We start from the raw sequence: 14,358 nt of genomic DNA, 5'->3' as shown, positions 1-14,358 counted from the left end.
TCCCCTCACTTCGGGAGTAGAGAATGTGCCACGTGTGACGTTTTTCACACATTTCTAGTATTTTAATGAAAAATACACGTCTGTCAAGTTGAAAAGCACCTGGTTTTTACTGTTGAGATTGAGGTGGAGTGAGAGATTTCTGAGGGGCTTTAAACATAAATGTAACCTAGGGGAGTGAGAGAGAGAGAGAGAGAGAGAGAGAGAGAGAGAGAGAGAGAAGTATTTTTTAGCACGTCCAACGCATGTCATGTTCGATTTATTCGATTGGGCGATTACGTTTGATCCTATTTCAACAATCGTTGAAGGAAAGCTCTGGAATACGCTTCAGGAATCCTGATCACAGGAGAGTGCATTGAAACACTCAAGTTCTTTGAACATACAATATGACAGAGTGCTTTAGAGAGGCAACATCAACCTTAATCATCCGTAATGGATGGTAAAATAATCTCAGCCACAGCTACAAACACAACGAGCCTCTTTACTCAAAAGGTTGTCCTACTCAGTATTCCGCCCCACCGCAACCTCACAAGCAATTATAGCCAAATTATACCGCAGTACCACACTAATAATGTAAAGCAACCGAGAGAAGAATAGGGTTTTAAGGTGTGCCTAAATAGCAGAACACGGTGTTGTGGTCGCGCAAAATGCCCAAGCCTCAAATTAAACTGCATTAAACTGCCTTTTTTTCAGAAAGCAACTGATACAAACACGCCTGAAATAATGATAACAAAAGAGAGTAGGCAATTTCCACACCTACTTCAAGCCAATAAATACATATGCCATTGGAATGATTATGCATTAGGAGCAAGGCTTAGGCCCATGAGGGCCCTGAGTCCTGCAGTTTGCAGATGTGAAGTCAATAGATTGCCACACATACAGTAATGCAATATGGGTAATCCCATTGTATTTGCTTTCTCTGATGTCATTGCACTGTGTTCCACTGAGCTTGTCTGGTGCAATGGAACCCATGGAAGAGTCCCAAAAGACATGATCCAATGATAACCACCCTGTCAGCATCCTCCTCCCCTTCAATAAGACATTAACGGGGAGGAGAGAGAGCTGTGTGCAAAGTTCCTCTGTGTTCCACTGGGAGGGTCTGAGGCAATCTGCCACCTATCAGCAAAACTGGCAGAGTGTTCACTGCTCAGCCCAAACACAAAAGGACGTCAGAATCAGAAAGCACCTGCTGGGAGGGATAGCGATGGCGGAGAGCCAGGCCGACATATGGATCTCATTTTGGAGACTAATGAAAACAGCGAGACATAAATACAGTTGAAGTCGGAAGTTTACATACACTGAGGTTGGCATCATTAACACTAGTTTTATACCACTCCACTAATTTCTTGTTAACAAACTATAGTTTTGGCAAGTCTGTTAGGACATCTACTTTGTGCATGACACAACTGTTTAGAGACAAATTATTTCACTTATAATTATCTGTATCACAATTCCAGTGGGTCAGAAGTTCACATACACTAAGTTGACTGTTTCTTTAAACAGCTTGGAAAATTCCTGAAAATTATGTCATGGCTTTAAAAGCGTCTGATAGGCTAATTGACATCATTTGAGTTAATTGGAGGTGTACCTGTGGATGTATTTCAAGGCCTACCTTCAAACTCAGTGCTTCTTTGCTTGAAATTGTGGGAAAATCAAAAGAAATCAGCCAAAAATTTTAGACCTCCACAAGTCTGGTTCATTTTTGGGAGCAATTTCCAAACACCTGAAGGTACCACGCTTATCTGTACAAATAATAGTATGCAAGTATAAACACCATGGGACCACACAGCTGTCATACCGCACAGGAAGGAAACACATTCTGTCTCCTAGAGATTAATGTAGTTTGGTGCAAAAAGTGCAAATCAATCCCAGAACAACAGCAAAGGACCTTGTGAAGATACTGGAGAAAACAGGTACAAAATTATCAATATCCACAAACGAGTCCTATGTCGTAATAAGCTTAAAGGCCGCTGAGCAAGGAAGAAGCCACTGCTCCAAAACCGCCATAAAAAAAGCCAGACTACGGTTTGCAACTGCACATGGGGACAAAGATTGTACTTTTTGGAGAAATGTCCTCTGGTCTGATGAAACAAAAATAGAATTGTTTGACCGTAATGACCATCGTTATGTCTGGAGGAAAAAAGGGGAGGTTTTGCAAGCCAAAGAACAGCTCCTCAGTCACTGCACATCCAAGCTGTCCCCCCACTGCAGTGTTTTTGACATTGAAGTAAGTAAAGCAGTAAAACAGATTGAAATCCAACACTGAAGCGAACACTCTGTATATTCCACCTGAGGTATTTTGAGTGGGAGGAGGAAGCTAGTTTGCGGTTGTAGCCAAGCTGCATACTATGATAGTTATTTAATGCATAACAATACATCTTCCCAACAGCATAAACATCACGACTCCGATAAAGGAGTACGCCGTTTTTGAAGACACCGAGCCACAGGTAAAGAGGCAGATGCTCAAAGCTTTGACATGAGGGATGGAGTTTCTAAGGTGCTGGAGCCACAAACGCACGTCTATCTCAAGGCAACAGTTCACCAAACAAACTTTATGAAAGAAAACATTTACTTCTGTGGACTTGAATGCCCTTGGGCACAAAGCTAACATACTGTATACGCCAAACAATCAAGTGTAATGAAAAGTGCAAACGGGAAACGCACTTATCCAACAACTAAGGAAAAACCTGAAATGAAAATGTAAAAATACCTCAAATAAGCTACATGTAAATCCTTTTCTAAACCCCTGAAGTCCCGTGTTCGGTGAACCTAGACGGCTAACTATTAAAGCTCTGCAACCTTTCTGTCGTCTTCTTCTCCCTCATCACCCGTTACACCTGTCCTGTCTTCCCTTCTCCGGGCAGTGGTGTTTTAGAGCAGTTGGCAAAGAAACAAATTGGTGCTTTACTACCACTGTCTGCCCCGACCTCTGTCACTGGTGTGATGCATAGCTGGGCCTGAGGAAGTGTCTTGATAGGACCCTGGGTGTCTGGAACGACACACAAGATAACAAGGCTGTGGCTGCCATGTACACTGAGTGTACAAAACATTAGGGACACCTGCTCTTGCAATGACAGACTGACCAGGTGAATCCAGGTGAAAGCTATGGTCACTTATTGATGTCACTTGTTAATAAATCCACTTCAATTCGTGTAGATGAGGAGACAGGTTATAGAAGGATGTTAAAGCCTTAAGAGAACTGAGACATGGATTGTGTATGTGTGCCATTCAGAGGGTAAATGGCTAAGACAAGAGATTTAGGTGACTTTGAACAGTACTATACTAGGTGCCAGGCGTGCCGGTTTGAATGTGTCCAGAACTGCAACGCTGCTGGATTTCATACGCTCAACAGTTTCCTGTGTGTATCAAGAATAGTCCACCACCCAAACACAACTGTGGAAAGCATTGGCCTCAACATGGGCCAGCATCGCGGAATGTTTTCCTCAGTGTAAATAGAATGGGTAAAATAGATATTGTGTTCCATAGTATTGTTGTTGCATGAAGAACAACGCATTCTGAGAGATGATGTGATAAGCATAGAGATACAGTGCCCTCAGAAAGTATTCATACCCGTTGACTTATTCCACATGTTGTTGTGTTACAGCCTCTGAATTCAAGATGGATTGCATTGTTGTTTCTCACCCATCAACACATAATTCCCCATTTCTTTTGCACATTAATTGAAAATGAAATATAGAGTTTACACCCCGAAGTTAATACTTTCTAGAAGGGCCTCCCGCGTGCTGCAATGGTCTAATTCACTGCACCGCAGTGCTAGCTGTGCCACTAGAGATCCTGGTTTGAGTCCAGGCTCTGTCTTAGCTGGCCGCGACCGGGAGACCAATGGGGCGGTGCATAATTGGCCGAGCGTCGTCCGGGTTAGAGGAGGGTTTGGCCGGCAGGGATGTTCCTGTCCAATCGCGCACTAGCACGATTGGATAGTTGTTAATTCAGGTGATAGTTGTTTATTCATCAAACGTTTTAAATAAATCACCCAATATGGCTGCCAATCCACATAATGGATCATTGTCCTGGAATGTCCATTCTACTTATTCTAGCTCTATGCTAAACCCCAAGATGGATCTACAGTGGATGAGAGCAACACATTACAGATGTGCTAATAGAATTGATATGCAAAGCGCTGCCACACACGCCTCACTCAACGTTTCTGCAGACTAAGGCGGTTTAGCAGACAATGTGACAGAGTTGATTAACAATCCTCCATTACTGACAAAATGTATAACAATTTTCGGTTCTCGCTTCACTCCGTAGCACTGAAACATTGATGGCATCTCACGGTTCTCCCCATTTAATTCCTGAAGAGGTCCAAACCGTCCAGCCGGGCTCATGTTATCACGAGCATATAGACGCTAATCCGTTCATTAGGAAAACACATCTCTGACAAAGTTTATAATTAATGTCAGTTAAACTATTATGTGATATATATATATATATATATATATATATATATGGACGCACTGTCCCTTATAGCATGAGAATGACACACAGGCTTCAGCTAATTAGTCAATTAATCAACATTTTCTGAATTGAATCTCTCACTTTGGCCCTGTTCTACATAATAGGTATTAAACATTGAAACACTCGATAGGATTACAAACGAGGTGCACAGTGCCCTTACAAGGCTTCTTCTATCCACTGTGTTGTCCAGAACCTACCACATTCCTTTCATTCTCTTACCATGTGTATCTATCGATTTCTTCCAAACAAAAAGAACTAACAAGAAATAGGGCTCGACACAAGGCAAAGTTACTTTCATAAACCACAAACTTGTCAGAAATGAAAGATTAGGGAACTTGGTCTTTGCAATATCAGTCTATCGATTGGAAAATCATAGGGGTTCAACAAATGAATAGTCCTGTCAGAGCCTACTGTCCGAAGATGTAAATCAAAACCTGAGCCCTACGTGAACCTTTGGTTGAGGCCTTGGGTCTTCGGTCCAATTAAAAACCATTAAAAAAACGAAGATACAAAGTCAATTATCCAACAGAAATCCAATAGGTCTAATGGAAATGGATAGCTCTGTCTATTTTCCACTAAAGCAGTCTGGAATTTGGGAGAAAAGTGGCCTAAAAATCACTATTTCTAGCAAACAATGCTAGGCTCACCTTTGCCCACAAAAATCTGACTTTGATACATATACAGTCTGAAACAAAGCACTGCAAAATAGAGGACATTTTCCTTACAAGCCAGAATGTTAAATAACATTTCATTTGAACTACCTCTACCGATTGGTCCTTCAGCTGCTCAACATTTTTAGAGTGCCAGTTGGCTCAGGTACAAAACCATGTAAGCGCCTGTTAGTATGCATGCATCGCGTGCATGTACTTTGGTCATGAGCAAACATTTTGATTGCCACACACACACACAAAGTCAGTTTAATAATACTGAGGATATTGTGTCTACATTTTCGACCAGCTGAAGAATCAACACCAGGGACAATCGGCAGAGTAAGTTCAAATACCTGAATTCAACATTCGTGACAGAGAAGGGACATTTAGTTGGGGGGTTTTCTATGTGAATGTGCTTGGCGTTGCCAAGACAGTCGAGGCATCGTGACAAGGCTCTCCTCAAACAATTGGTTGTTACTAGTAACCACAGCCTATTAATACAATTTATCTTCTTAAAATATGGATTTAAACCTAGCCCTTACCACTGCTAACCATATGCCTTACCCTAACCTTAAATTAAGACCAAAAAGGACATTTTTACTATATAGACAATTTTGACATTGTGGCTGTGGAAACTACTGACCAACCCAAACATTGGGCTTGAAGCCCAATTCAAGATGGCACCTGTGAGATGCACACACCTCCAACCACATCTATCGCTTCAGCCTTGAAGGCCTACTATTCAACAGGCAATTATCATCACAATACAGCGTGTTAACATATTCTTGGCCAGGTACATAGAGCAACAAAATTATTTTCATCGTTTCATAATTCCATTTCTTTTAGGGGCAAGGTCTCATTTAAAACGTTCACTTTATCCTTTCATGCCCAATGCGTGTTACACAGTCAGCTTCAGGATGCACACATTCGTCTGACTGAACGTGTCCCTAATGATTTGGAGATCAAATGTTGGTTAATACTGCTTGTTGAGCATCAATCCAGCATTAACACGTTCGGATTTTCAAAAAGCGCACAGCAGCGTGGCCTTGTGTTTCTCCTGAACAGACGTGAAACGACAGTACTGTCTGTATCACCAGCTGGTCTTTGCTTGAAGCTTCCTCTCACAAGTGGCAATGTACGTTTGTGTCCAACGCAGCTCCGAGTCTCAACATATAGTGCTGAGATATTCTGTCTTGCAGTGTCAAACAAAGAGGGTATGTTAAAGGGAAGATTATTTTATTTATTTATTTATTTATTTCCACCTTTATTTAACCAGGTAGGCTAGTTGAGAACAAGTTCTCATGTGCAACTGCGACCTGGCCAAGATAAAGCGTAGCAATTCGACACACACAACAACACAGAGTTACACATGGAATAAACAAAACATACAGTCAATAATTCAGTTGAACAAAAGAAAACAAAGTCTATATATACATAGAAATGAGGTAAGTTAAGGAAATAGGCCATGGTGGCGAAGTAATTACAATATAGCAATTAAACAATGGAATGGTAGATCGGCAGAAGATGAATGTGCAGGTAGAGATACTGGGGTGCAAATGAGCAAAATAAATAAATAAATACCAGTATGAGGATGAGGTAGGTAGATAGATGGGCTGTTTACAGATAGGCTAAGTACAGGTGCAGTGATCTGTAAACTGCTCTGACAGCTGGTGCTTAAAGCTAGTGAGGGAGATGTGAGTCTCCAGCTTCAGAGATGTTTGCAATTCGTTCCAGTCATGGGCAGCAGAGAACTGGATGGAAAGACGACCAAAGGAGGAATTGGCTTTGGGGGTGACCAGTGAGATATACCTGCTGGAGCGCGTGCTACGAGTGGGTGCTGCTATGGTGACCAGTGAGCTGAGATAAGGTGGGGCTTTACCTAGCAGAGACTTATAGATGACCTGTAGCCAGTGGGTTTGGCGACGAGTATGAAGCGAGGGCCAAACAACGAGAGCGTACAGGTCGCAATGGTGGGTAGTGTATGGGGCTTTGGTGACAAAACAGATGGCACTGTGATATACTGCATCCAGTTTGTTGAGTAGAGTGTTGGAGACTATTTTATAGATGACATCACCGAAGTTGAGGATCGGTAGGATGGTAAGTTTTACGAGGGTGTTTAGCAACATGAGTGAAGGATGCTTTGTTGTGATATAGGAAGCCGTAATGTAGGATATGTACAGTATATGCACTGTAGTGAGTGTTGCAACCGAGGACAGATTATTTTTACGTGTTTAAGTGTTTCAGCATTCGGCGGTTCCATTCAGATTGTGTGGCCTACCACTTCGCGGCTGAGCCGTTGTTGCTCCTAGACATTTCCACTTCACAATAACAGCACTTACAGTTGACCGGGACAGCTGTAAGCAGGGCAGAAATTTGACAAACTGACTTGTTGGAAAGGTGGCATCTTATGACGGTGCCACGTTGAAAGTCACTGAGCTCTTCAGTAAGGCCATTCTACTGCCAATGCTTGTCTATGGAGATTTTATGGCTGTGTGGTCGATTTTGTATACCTGTCACGGCTGTCGGACGTAACAGTGTGACGACTGACGCTCCAATTATAATTGAAGAAGACACTTCTGCTCGATTAACCCGTTCTGTTTCTTCTCCCTTCTAGCATTTATAAGCTGGTGTGTTATTTATGGATAAAGCGACCAAGATCGAGTGGCTGGCGTATTCTGGTAATGTTTAGCGCCCAGCATCATTTTTTTATTTTTACAAAGTGCAGTAAATTTTGGAGTTGACGAGTGCACCTGTGACCTCACCTGTCATAGCGCTCAACGTGCACGTCAATATGAATACTAAGCAGGTCAAACCACACGCACCTTCAAACATCATTCAATAGAATCAGAGGGAAAGCTTGATACATTATCGATATATTAAGTAACACTCTGCAGGATGGCTGAATGCTCTAACGTTGTTGACTGGCATTGAGACGTCTGTTTTTGTTGAGAAAATACGTTCTATCCTTCCTATGGAGGCCTATTTGGACTTAGATAGACATATCCTGTCTATTTAACTTGTGAAAGTGTGTATTGAGAAGTCTATTCTATGATATTGTGTACCCACTTCTGATCACTTGGGATTCATGCAGATCCTGTGAATGATCTAGGAGTAAATGGGGCAAAGGTCCAAACAGTTATGAAGTTATAGTAGTACGAGCTATCATCTTTTATCACAATATGATAGGGGAGACTGAGGGCAATTTTGACAGTTTTTGTATTTTACTCTTTTGCTCAGAGACCACTTGAACAAGTCTAGTAACTTTTTACATCTGTCTCCTAATCATTCATACCATTTCTATGTCTACACATAAGACGGTCAGCTCACAGTATTGATTTGAATGGGAAAAGTCCGGAAGTCTGCTACATTTGCCCCGGTGCCAGGGGTTAGCTGCAGTAGCTGGGTTCAAATGTAGCAACAAAAAAATATGAATTGTCTATTATCATAGACACGTAATGATTTTGTAAGAAATATGAGTATGTCTTTGTACGGAACCAATGATTATAGTAACACCCATTATTTTGCATGGTCATTCAGTTCCTCTGAAAACATCTGAATTCTCCGATGGTGCCCAGATTATATGTGTTTACAACTTCTTTGTCACTCTACAGGACCCCAAGGTTATTTAAAGTTATTATTTGGGTAGTTCATGTACAGTGCCTTCACAACATTTTCAGACCCCTTGCCCTTTTCTACACATGCTAGCCTTATTTAAAATGTTATTTAAAAACAATGTTTTCCACTCAATCTACACACAGTATCTCATAATGACAAAGCAAAAATGTATTGCAAATGTTTTAATAAAAAGCCAACTGAAATATTACATTTACCTAAGTATTCAGACCCTTTATTTACTTTGTTGAAGCACATTTGGCAGTGATTACAGCATTGAGTCTTCTTGGGTATGACACTACAAGCCTGGCACACCTGTATTTGGGGAGTTCTCCCATTCTTCTCTGCAGATCCTCTCAAGCTCTGTCATATTAGATGGGGAGTGTTGCGGCACAGCTATTTTCAGGTCTCTCCAGAGAGGTTCGATCGGGATCTGGATGGGTCACTCAGGGACATTCAGAGACATTCAGAGACTTGTCCCGAAGCCACTCCTGCGTTGACTTGGCTGTGTGCTTAGGGTCGTTGTCCTGTTGGAAGGTATACGTTCACCCTAGTCTGAGATCCTGAGTGCTCTGTAGCAGCTTTTCATCAAGGATCTCTCTGTACTTTGCTCCGTTCATCTTTGCATATATCCTGACATCCCCACAGCATGATGCTGCCATCACCATGCTTCACCGTAGGGATGGTGCCAGGTTTCCTCCAGACGTGACACTTGGCATTCAGGCCAAAGAGTTCAATCTTGGTTTCATCAGACCAGAGAATCTTGTTTCTCATGGTCGGAGAGTCTTTAGGTGCCTTTTGCCAAACTCCAAGCGGGCTGTCACGTGCCTTTCACTGGAATGTTCTCCCATCTCCACAGAGGAACTCTAGAGTTCTGTCGGAATGACCATCGGGTTCTTGGTCATCTCCCTGACCAAGGCCCTTCTCCCCAGAATTTACCACAGGTGTACTCCAATCAAGTTGTAGAAACATCTCAAGGATGATCAATGGAAACAGGATGCACCTGAGCTTATTTTCGAGTCTCATGGCAAAGGGTCTGAATACTTCCATAAATATTGTCTTCCTTTTATCAATTTTAGAACAAGGCTGTAACGTAACAAAATATGGAAAAAGTCAAGTGGTCTGAATACTTTCCGAAGGCACTGTATAATTGTCCCCAACCCAACAGCCATGACAAAACCTCATATGCCTAGCAAGAGACAACAACATTGACACCTGTCATTCATGTCAATGTTTGGCCAACATAGAGTGATGAAAGTTCTGGGTATGTACCGTGTAAGTTTTATCACTCTAGCTTGTGTTACACTTGCCCCCTGTTACAATTTCCCCCAGTCTCCCCTACCTGCCATTCTAAGTTATTTTAACATGGTCTTCAGGCACTCCCTATTACACAGGGAGATAGCGATGACATACGGTCTAAGATTATCCTGAGTGATGCAGAATCTACCTCCCTCCCTACACTGTAACAAACAAGACCCCATCTTAACCATACTGACACACTCCCTGGCTTCTAGCTTGTGGACAGCCTGCTGTCTTTGGCAATGAGTGCTGCATTATATAGCCCAGTTACACTGACAGTTATCTTTCTTTCTCCTTTTCCCCATCCCCCTCTCTACCTTTCACTCTCTCTCCCCCAGGCAGTGGCGAAGCCGGCACGTGGCGTTAGGCGAGAGGATGTTGTGTCTCTGGCCCAGTGTGAGAGCCTCCCTCCGGGAAAGCTGGCGTTGGACGCGGGGCCCAACGGGCCGCTGACCCCCCCCTCCCTTGTCTCTGTGATTTATGGCTACTGGGGATCTGGCCACTGCAGAATCCTCTTTCGCTTTCACATTCACAAACACATACACTGCACCACTGGACAGAGCCACACACACTGCACCACCTTCGCCAGTGCTGCCCCACAGGGTGATTCCGCCACACACTGAATAACAGAATCTCTCTCAGCCTCCACACGCACTGAGGGACTGAGCTGCACAAACACACTGCTTTTCTCTACCCCATAGAACCTCACATTGCACTCTGTGTCCTATACATGCCCCTCACACACCCCTCTGTGTATCTTCCACTCCCCCTCAGTGTGTGGATTAGCATCCCAGTATCAGTCATGGACCGTCAGCCATATAGCACCTCACTGTGGCGCCTGCTTTACTAGCAGGGGGGGAATCAATGGAACTGCGCTGAGTGATGAGATGATGTTCCTGTGTTCGCATGGCCTGAGAAATGACCTACCAGCAGCCCTGCAAAGACTGACACACCCTCCCCGCCCCTCCCCCACAACTTCACTGTTTTTACTCACTGGACTGACTCTCAATAGATTAACTGTATGACTCACTGGTGTTCCCATAGGAACCGATTATTTTTCTAAACTCGGACACCGTGAACTGGAGGTGAGGGCCAGCAGGCGGTCGGGTCCAGTCCTCGCCATGGTGTTGCCACCTCCGGACAAATGCCACGTGTGCCTGACCACCATCGTCATCATGACCAGCATGGCCTTCATGGACGCCTACCTGGTGGAGCAGAACCAGGGGCCCAGGAAGATCGGCGTGTGCATCATTGTGCTAGTCGGGGACATCTGCTTCCTCATCGTGCTGCGCTACGTGGCCGTGTGGGTGGGCGCCGAGGTACGCACGGCCCGCCGCGGCTACGCCATGATCCTCTGGTTCCTCTACATATTTGTGCTGGAAATCAAGCTCTACTTCGTCTTCCAGAACTGCAAGGCGGATAGGAAGTCTCTGGAGACTGTGGCCCGGAAAGCCTTGACTCTGTTATTGTCCGTGTGCGTCCCAGGGCTTTACTTGGTTCTAGTGGCTCTGGACAACATGGAGTACGTGAGGACCTTCAGGAAGAAGGAGGACATGCGGGGGAGGCTCTTCTGGGTGGCTCTAGATCTTCTGGATCTTCTGGACATCCAGGCCAACCTGTGGGAACCTCAGCGGACCGGCCTGCCAATCTGGGCCGAGGGACTGATGTTTTTCTACTGCTACATCCTCCTCCTCATCCTGCCCTGCGTCTCGCTCAGTGAGATCTCCATGCAAGGGGAGCACGTGTCGCCGCAGAAGATGATGCTCTATCCCATCCTCAGCCTAGTCACCATCAACGTGGTCACCATCCTGATCCGTGGGGTCAACATGGTCCTGTTCCAGGACAGTAGAGTCTCGACCATCTTCGTGGGCAAGAACGTGGTGGCGATCGCTACGAAGGCGTCCACGTTCCTGGAGTACCGGCGTCAAGTGAAGGAGTTCCCCCACCCGCAGAACACCATGGCATTGGAGCTGCAGCAGAACTCGGTGTGCCATGGACATGCGCCCCACACGTCGCACTCGCAGACCCTGCCCAACTCCACCAACCTGCCCCACGAACCCTCGCCAGCTCGCGACATAGACACATGACCGCCAGACACATGAGTCACTCCACCGTTGTGATCAGTGACTAACCAAAACCCTAAGTTCTGGCTGGACTTGTTCTATCTATCCAGCCGTGGAGGTGTTGGTGTTAAGAGAGAAATGGGTTTCAAGACAGGATTGTAATTGTTCTTCCTGTCATACAACTGTGAACAACTGTGGATATAACAACTAGAGGGATATTTATAGCCTAGACTGTCTGTTGGAGAAGGAGAAAGATTCACCTTGATTCTGACAAGAAGGAACTGACATGGTTTTTATTGAATTGTGTATCGAATTGTGTTTTTAAATTAACCGTTTTAAAACTTTATTAATAATATCGGACAATCTCCATATTCTGCAGCTCAGTGATGTACGTATGTTGTGTAACAGTAAATTGGAAAATGTGTTCCTCCCTGAATATATATGGGATTTTTTTCAAATGCCCCTTTTTCGACAGTCCATTGCGTGGCTTTTATTCTTTGTTGTCCTTAGAAACGGAGGTACACCCCTCGCTCCGAAGAAGCACTTCAGTTGAAGTGGAGAAAGAGAGGATGGAGAGAACGGGAAGGAGAAAGGGGTCAATAAGAAGGTTTGTTTGAGCCGCGGTGGGGGATGGGTGCCAATAGAAGAGTGAAATTCAGCCTCTGCTTAGTTCTGCTGAGAAAGGAGCCTGCTGCCTCTGTCAGTGTGATGTTTTATGACCAAATGTCTGATAAAAGCACCAGAGCTCAGCACTATACACTCCACTCAAGGCAGCCAACTCTCTCTGTGTGTGTGTGTGTGTGTGTGTGTGTGTGTGTGTGTGTGTGTGTGTGTGTGTGTGTGTGTGTGTGTGTGTGTGTGTGTGTGTGTGTGTGTGTGTGTGTGTGTGTGTGTGTGTGGGGGGCGGATGGGGGGGGGGGATGTGTGTGAAACTGTATTTTGATGTACTGTGAGCGTGTGGCTTAACAAAAGTGGGTGTGAAAGAAACAACAAAGGGGATAAGAGATGTGTTCATGTCAGAAAAACAGAAGGGATAAAGATCATGTTGATTTCCCTTACTGAAGTCAAATAACGCAGAGAAGTGCAGACATGGCCTCATTGACAAAACGTTGAAATATAAATGTACAATCCAACCTGAAAACTGCAAAACTATTTCTACTTAACTGATGAAGTGAGTGTTAAAGTATTATTCATATGATTAATAGTATTATTATGTACATTCTTTACAAAAACGTTATGTTGGAGGCAAGTAATGTTTTAATAAAAGTATCCAAAGAATGTGAGAGGTTTTGTCTTTCTCTTAACCCACAGTCTCTGACTTGGAGGCTACATAACCGAGGACGTGTTGTAGTACTCAGCATTATACAGAAGAGGAATGTATAACCTTTTAAAGAGCCAGGTTAAAAAGGATCCAAAATGTACTTTTGTCTACAAGAAAATGTATTCATTCTCTTTTCAGTTTTTCTAAAGAGAACCGATGTAAAAAAAAAAAAAGAATAAGACAAATTAACAATTCCACTGAATGCACTTTTTCCAAATAGCACTTTCATATTTTTCTACCCCCCCCCCCACCCCCTCTCATGTTGTATTCTCTATTTTCTCCTATTGTCTGAACTCTTCCATGGCCCCTGTCAAATCACACTTCAAACGCTATGTGAACTCTGATGTTGCCATGGAAACATTGTCACATGGGCCAACCCTGGCATTACAGAGAGAGTTCAGCCACGTGAACAATGTACTATTATGTAACCGGAATGATCAATGCACAGGTCAACCACAGGTAACAGCACTCCAAGACACAATGGAGAATCCTCAGGGCCCTTTGACCCCATCAATAATAACTGACTGGAACTCAGTGACTGTACCCTTAAACCTACGGAAAGGAAAGAAAGGCGGCACCTGACGACAGCAAATGGAAGAATGACAATTCTCTTTTTTCCATTCTTTGAAAATGAGCAGTGCCCTTTCAACTTTACACTATTGCTTTAAGATTAAAGAGGATACATGAACAGAAATACTGTTGTGAAGATCATTCAGCTTCCTAGAAGGTATAAATGTGGGTTCGTTACATCTAAGCCTTGCTCTCAGTGTGTCTCCAGCTCAGGGCACAGTTGTTCCAATAACACACAACACCACAGATTGCCATTATTGTTTGAATAAATCTTGTCAGAGGGGAGAGAAAGTAAATGGCAAACTTGGAAATAGGAATAAATTACCTGTAGCCGCCTCAGCAGGAGCTCACCTTAGCGAGAACTCTT

The 14,358-nt window shown here is 43.8% G+C and overlaps 1 protein-coding gene across 2 annotated transcripts in view; it reads left to right on the top strand.

Moving 5' to 3' along the window:
* The window catches only part of LOC118397785 (transmembrane protein 121), a 60,772-nt gene extending 47,817 nt beyond the window's left edge, over window positions 1-12,955 (top strand). Inside the window, exons 1-2 of one of the 2 annotated variants that reach the window (XM_035792660.2) lie at window positions 5,374-5,465; window positions 10,376-12,955. In XM_035792660.2, the coding sequence (XP_035648553.1) occupies window positions 11,159-12,124 (966 nt within the window). In that variant the 5' untranslated portion in view covers window positions 5,374-5,465; window positions 10,376-11,158 and the 3' untranslated portion in view covers window positions 12,125-12,955. Of the gene's footprint in view, window positions 1-5,373; window positions 5,466-10,375 lie in introns of those variants that run through there. The other variant, XM_035792659.2, reaches the window with a different exon arrangement.
* Window positions 12,956-14,358: the final 1,403 nt, after the last annotated feature.

Source organism: Oncorhynchus keta, chromosome 19 (assembly GCF_023373465.1).
Source record: "Oncorhynchus keta strain PuntledgeMale-10-30-2019 chromosome 19, Oket_V2, whole genome shotgun sequence".
NCBI classification, from domain to species: Eukaryota; Metazoa; Chordata; class Actinopteri; order Salmoniformes; family Salmonidae; genus Oncorhynchus; species Oncorhynchus keta.
The sequence above is the reverse complement of the archived record's forward strand: the minus strand, read 5'-3'. Positions and strand labels throughout refer to the sequence as shown.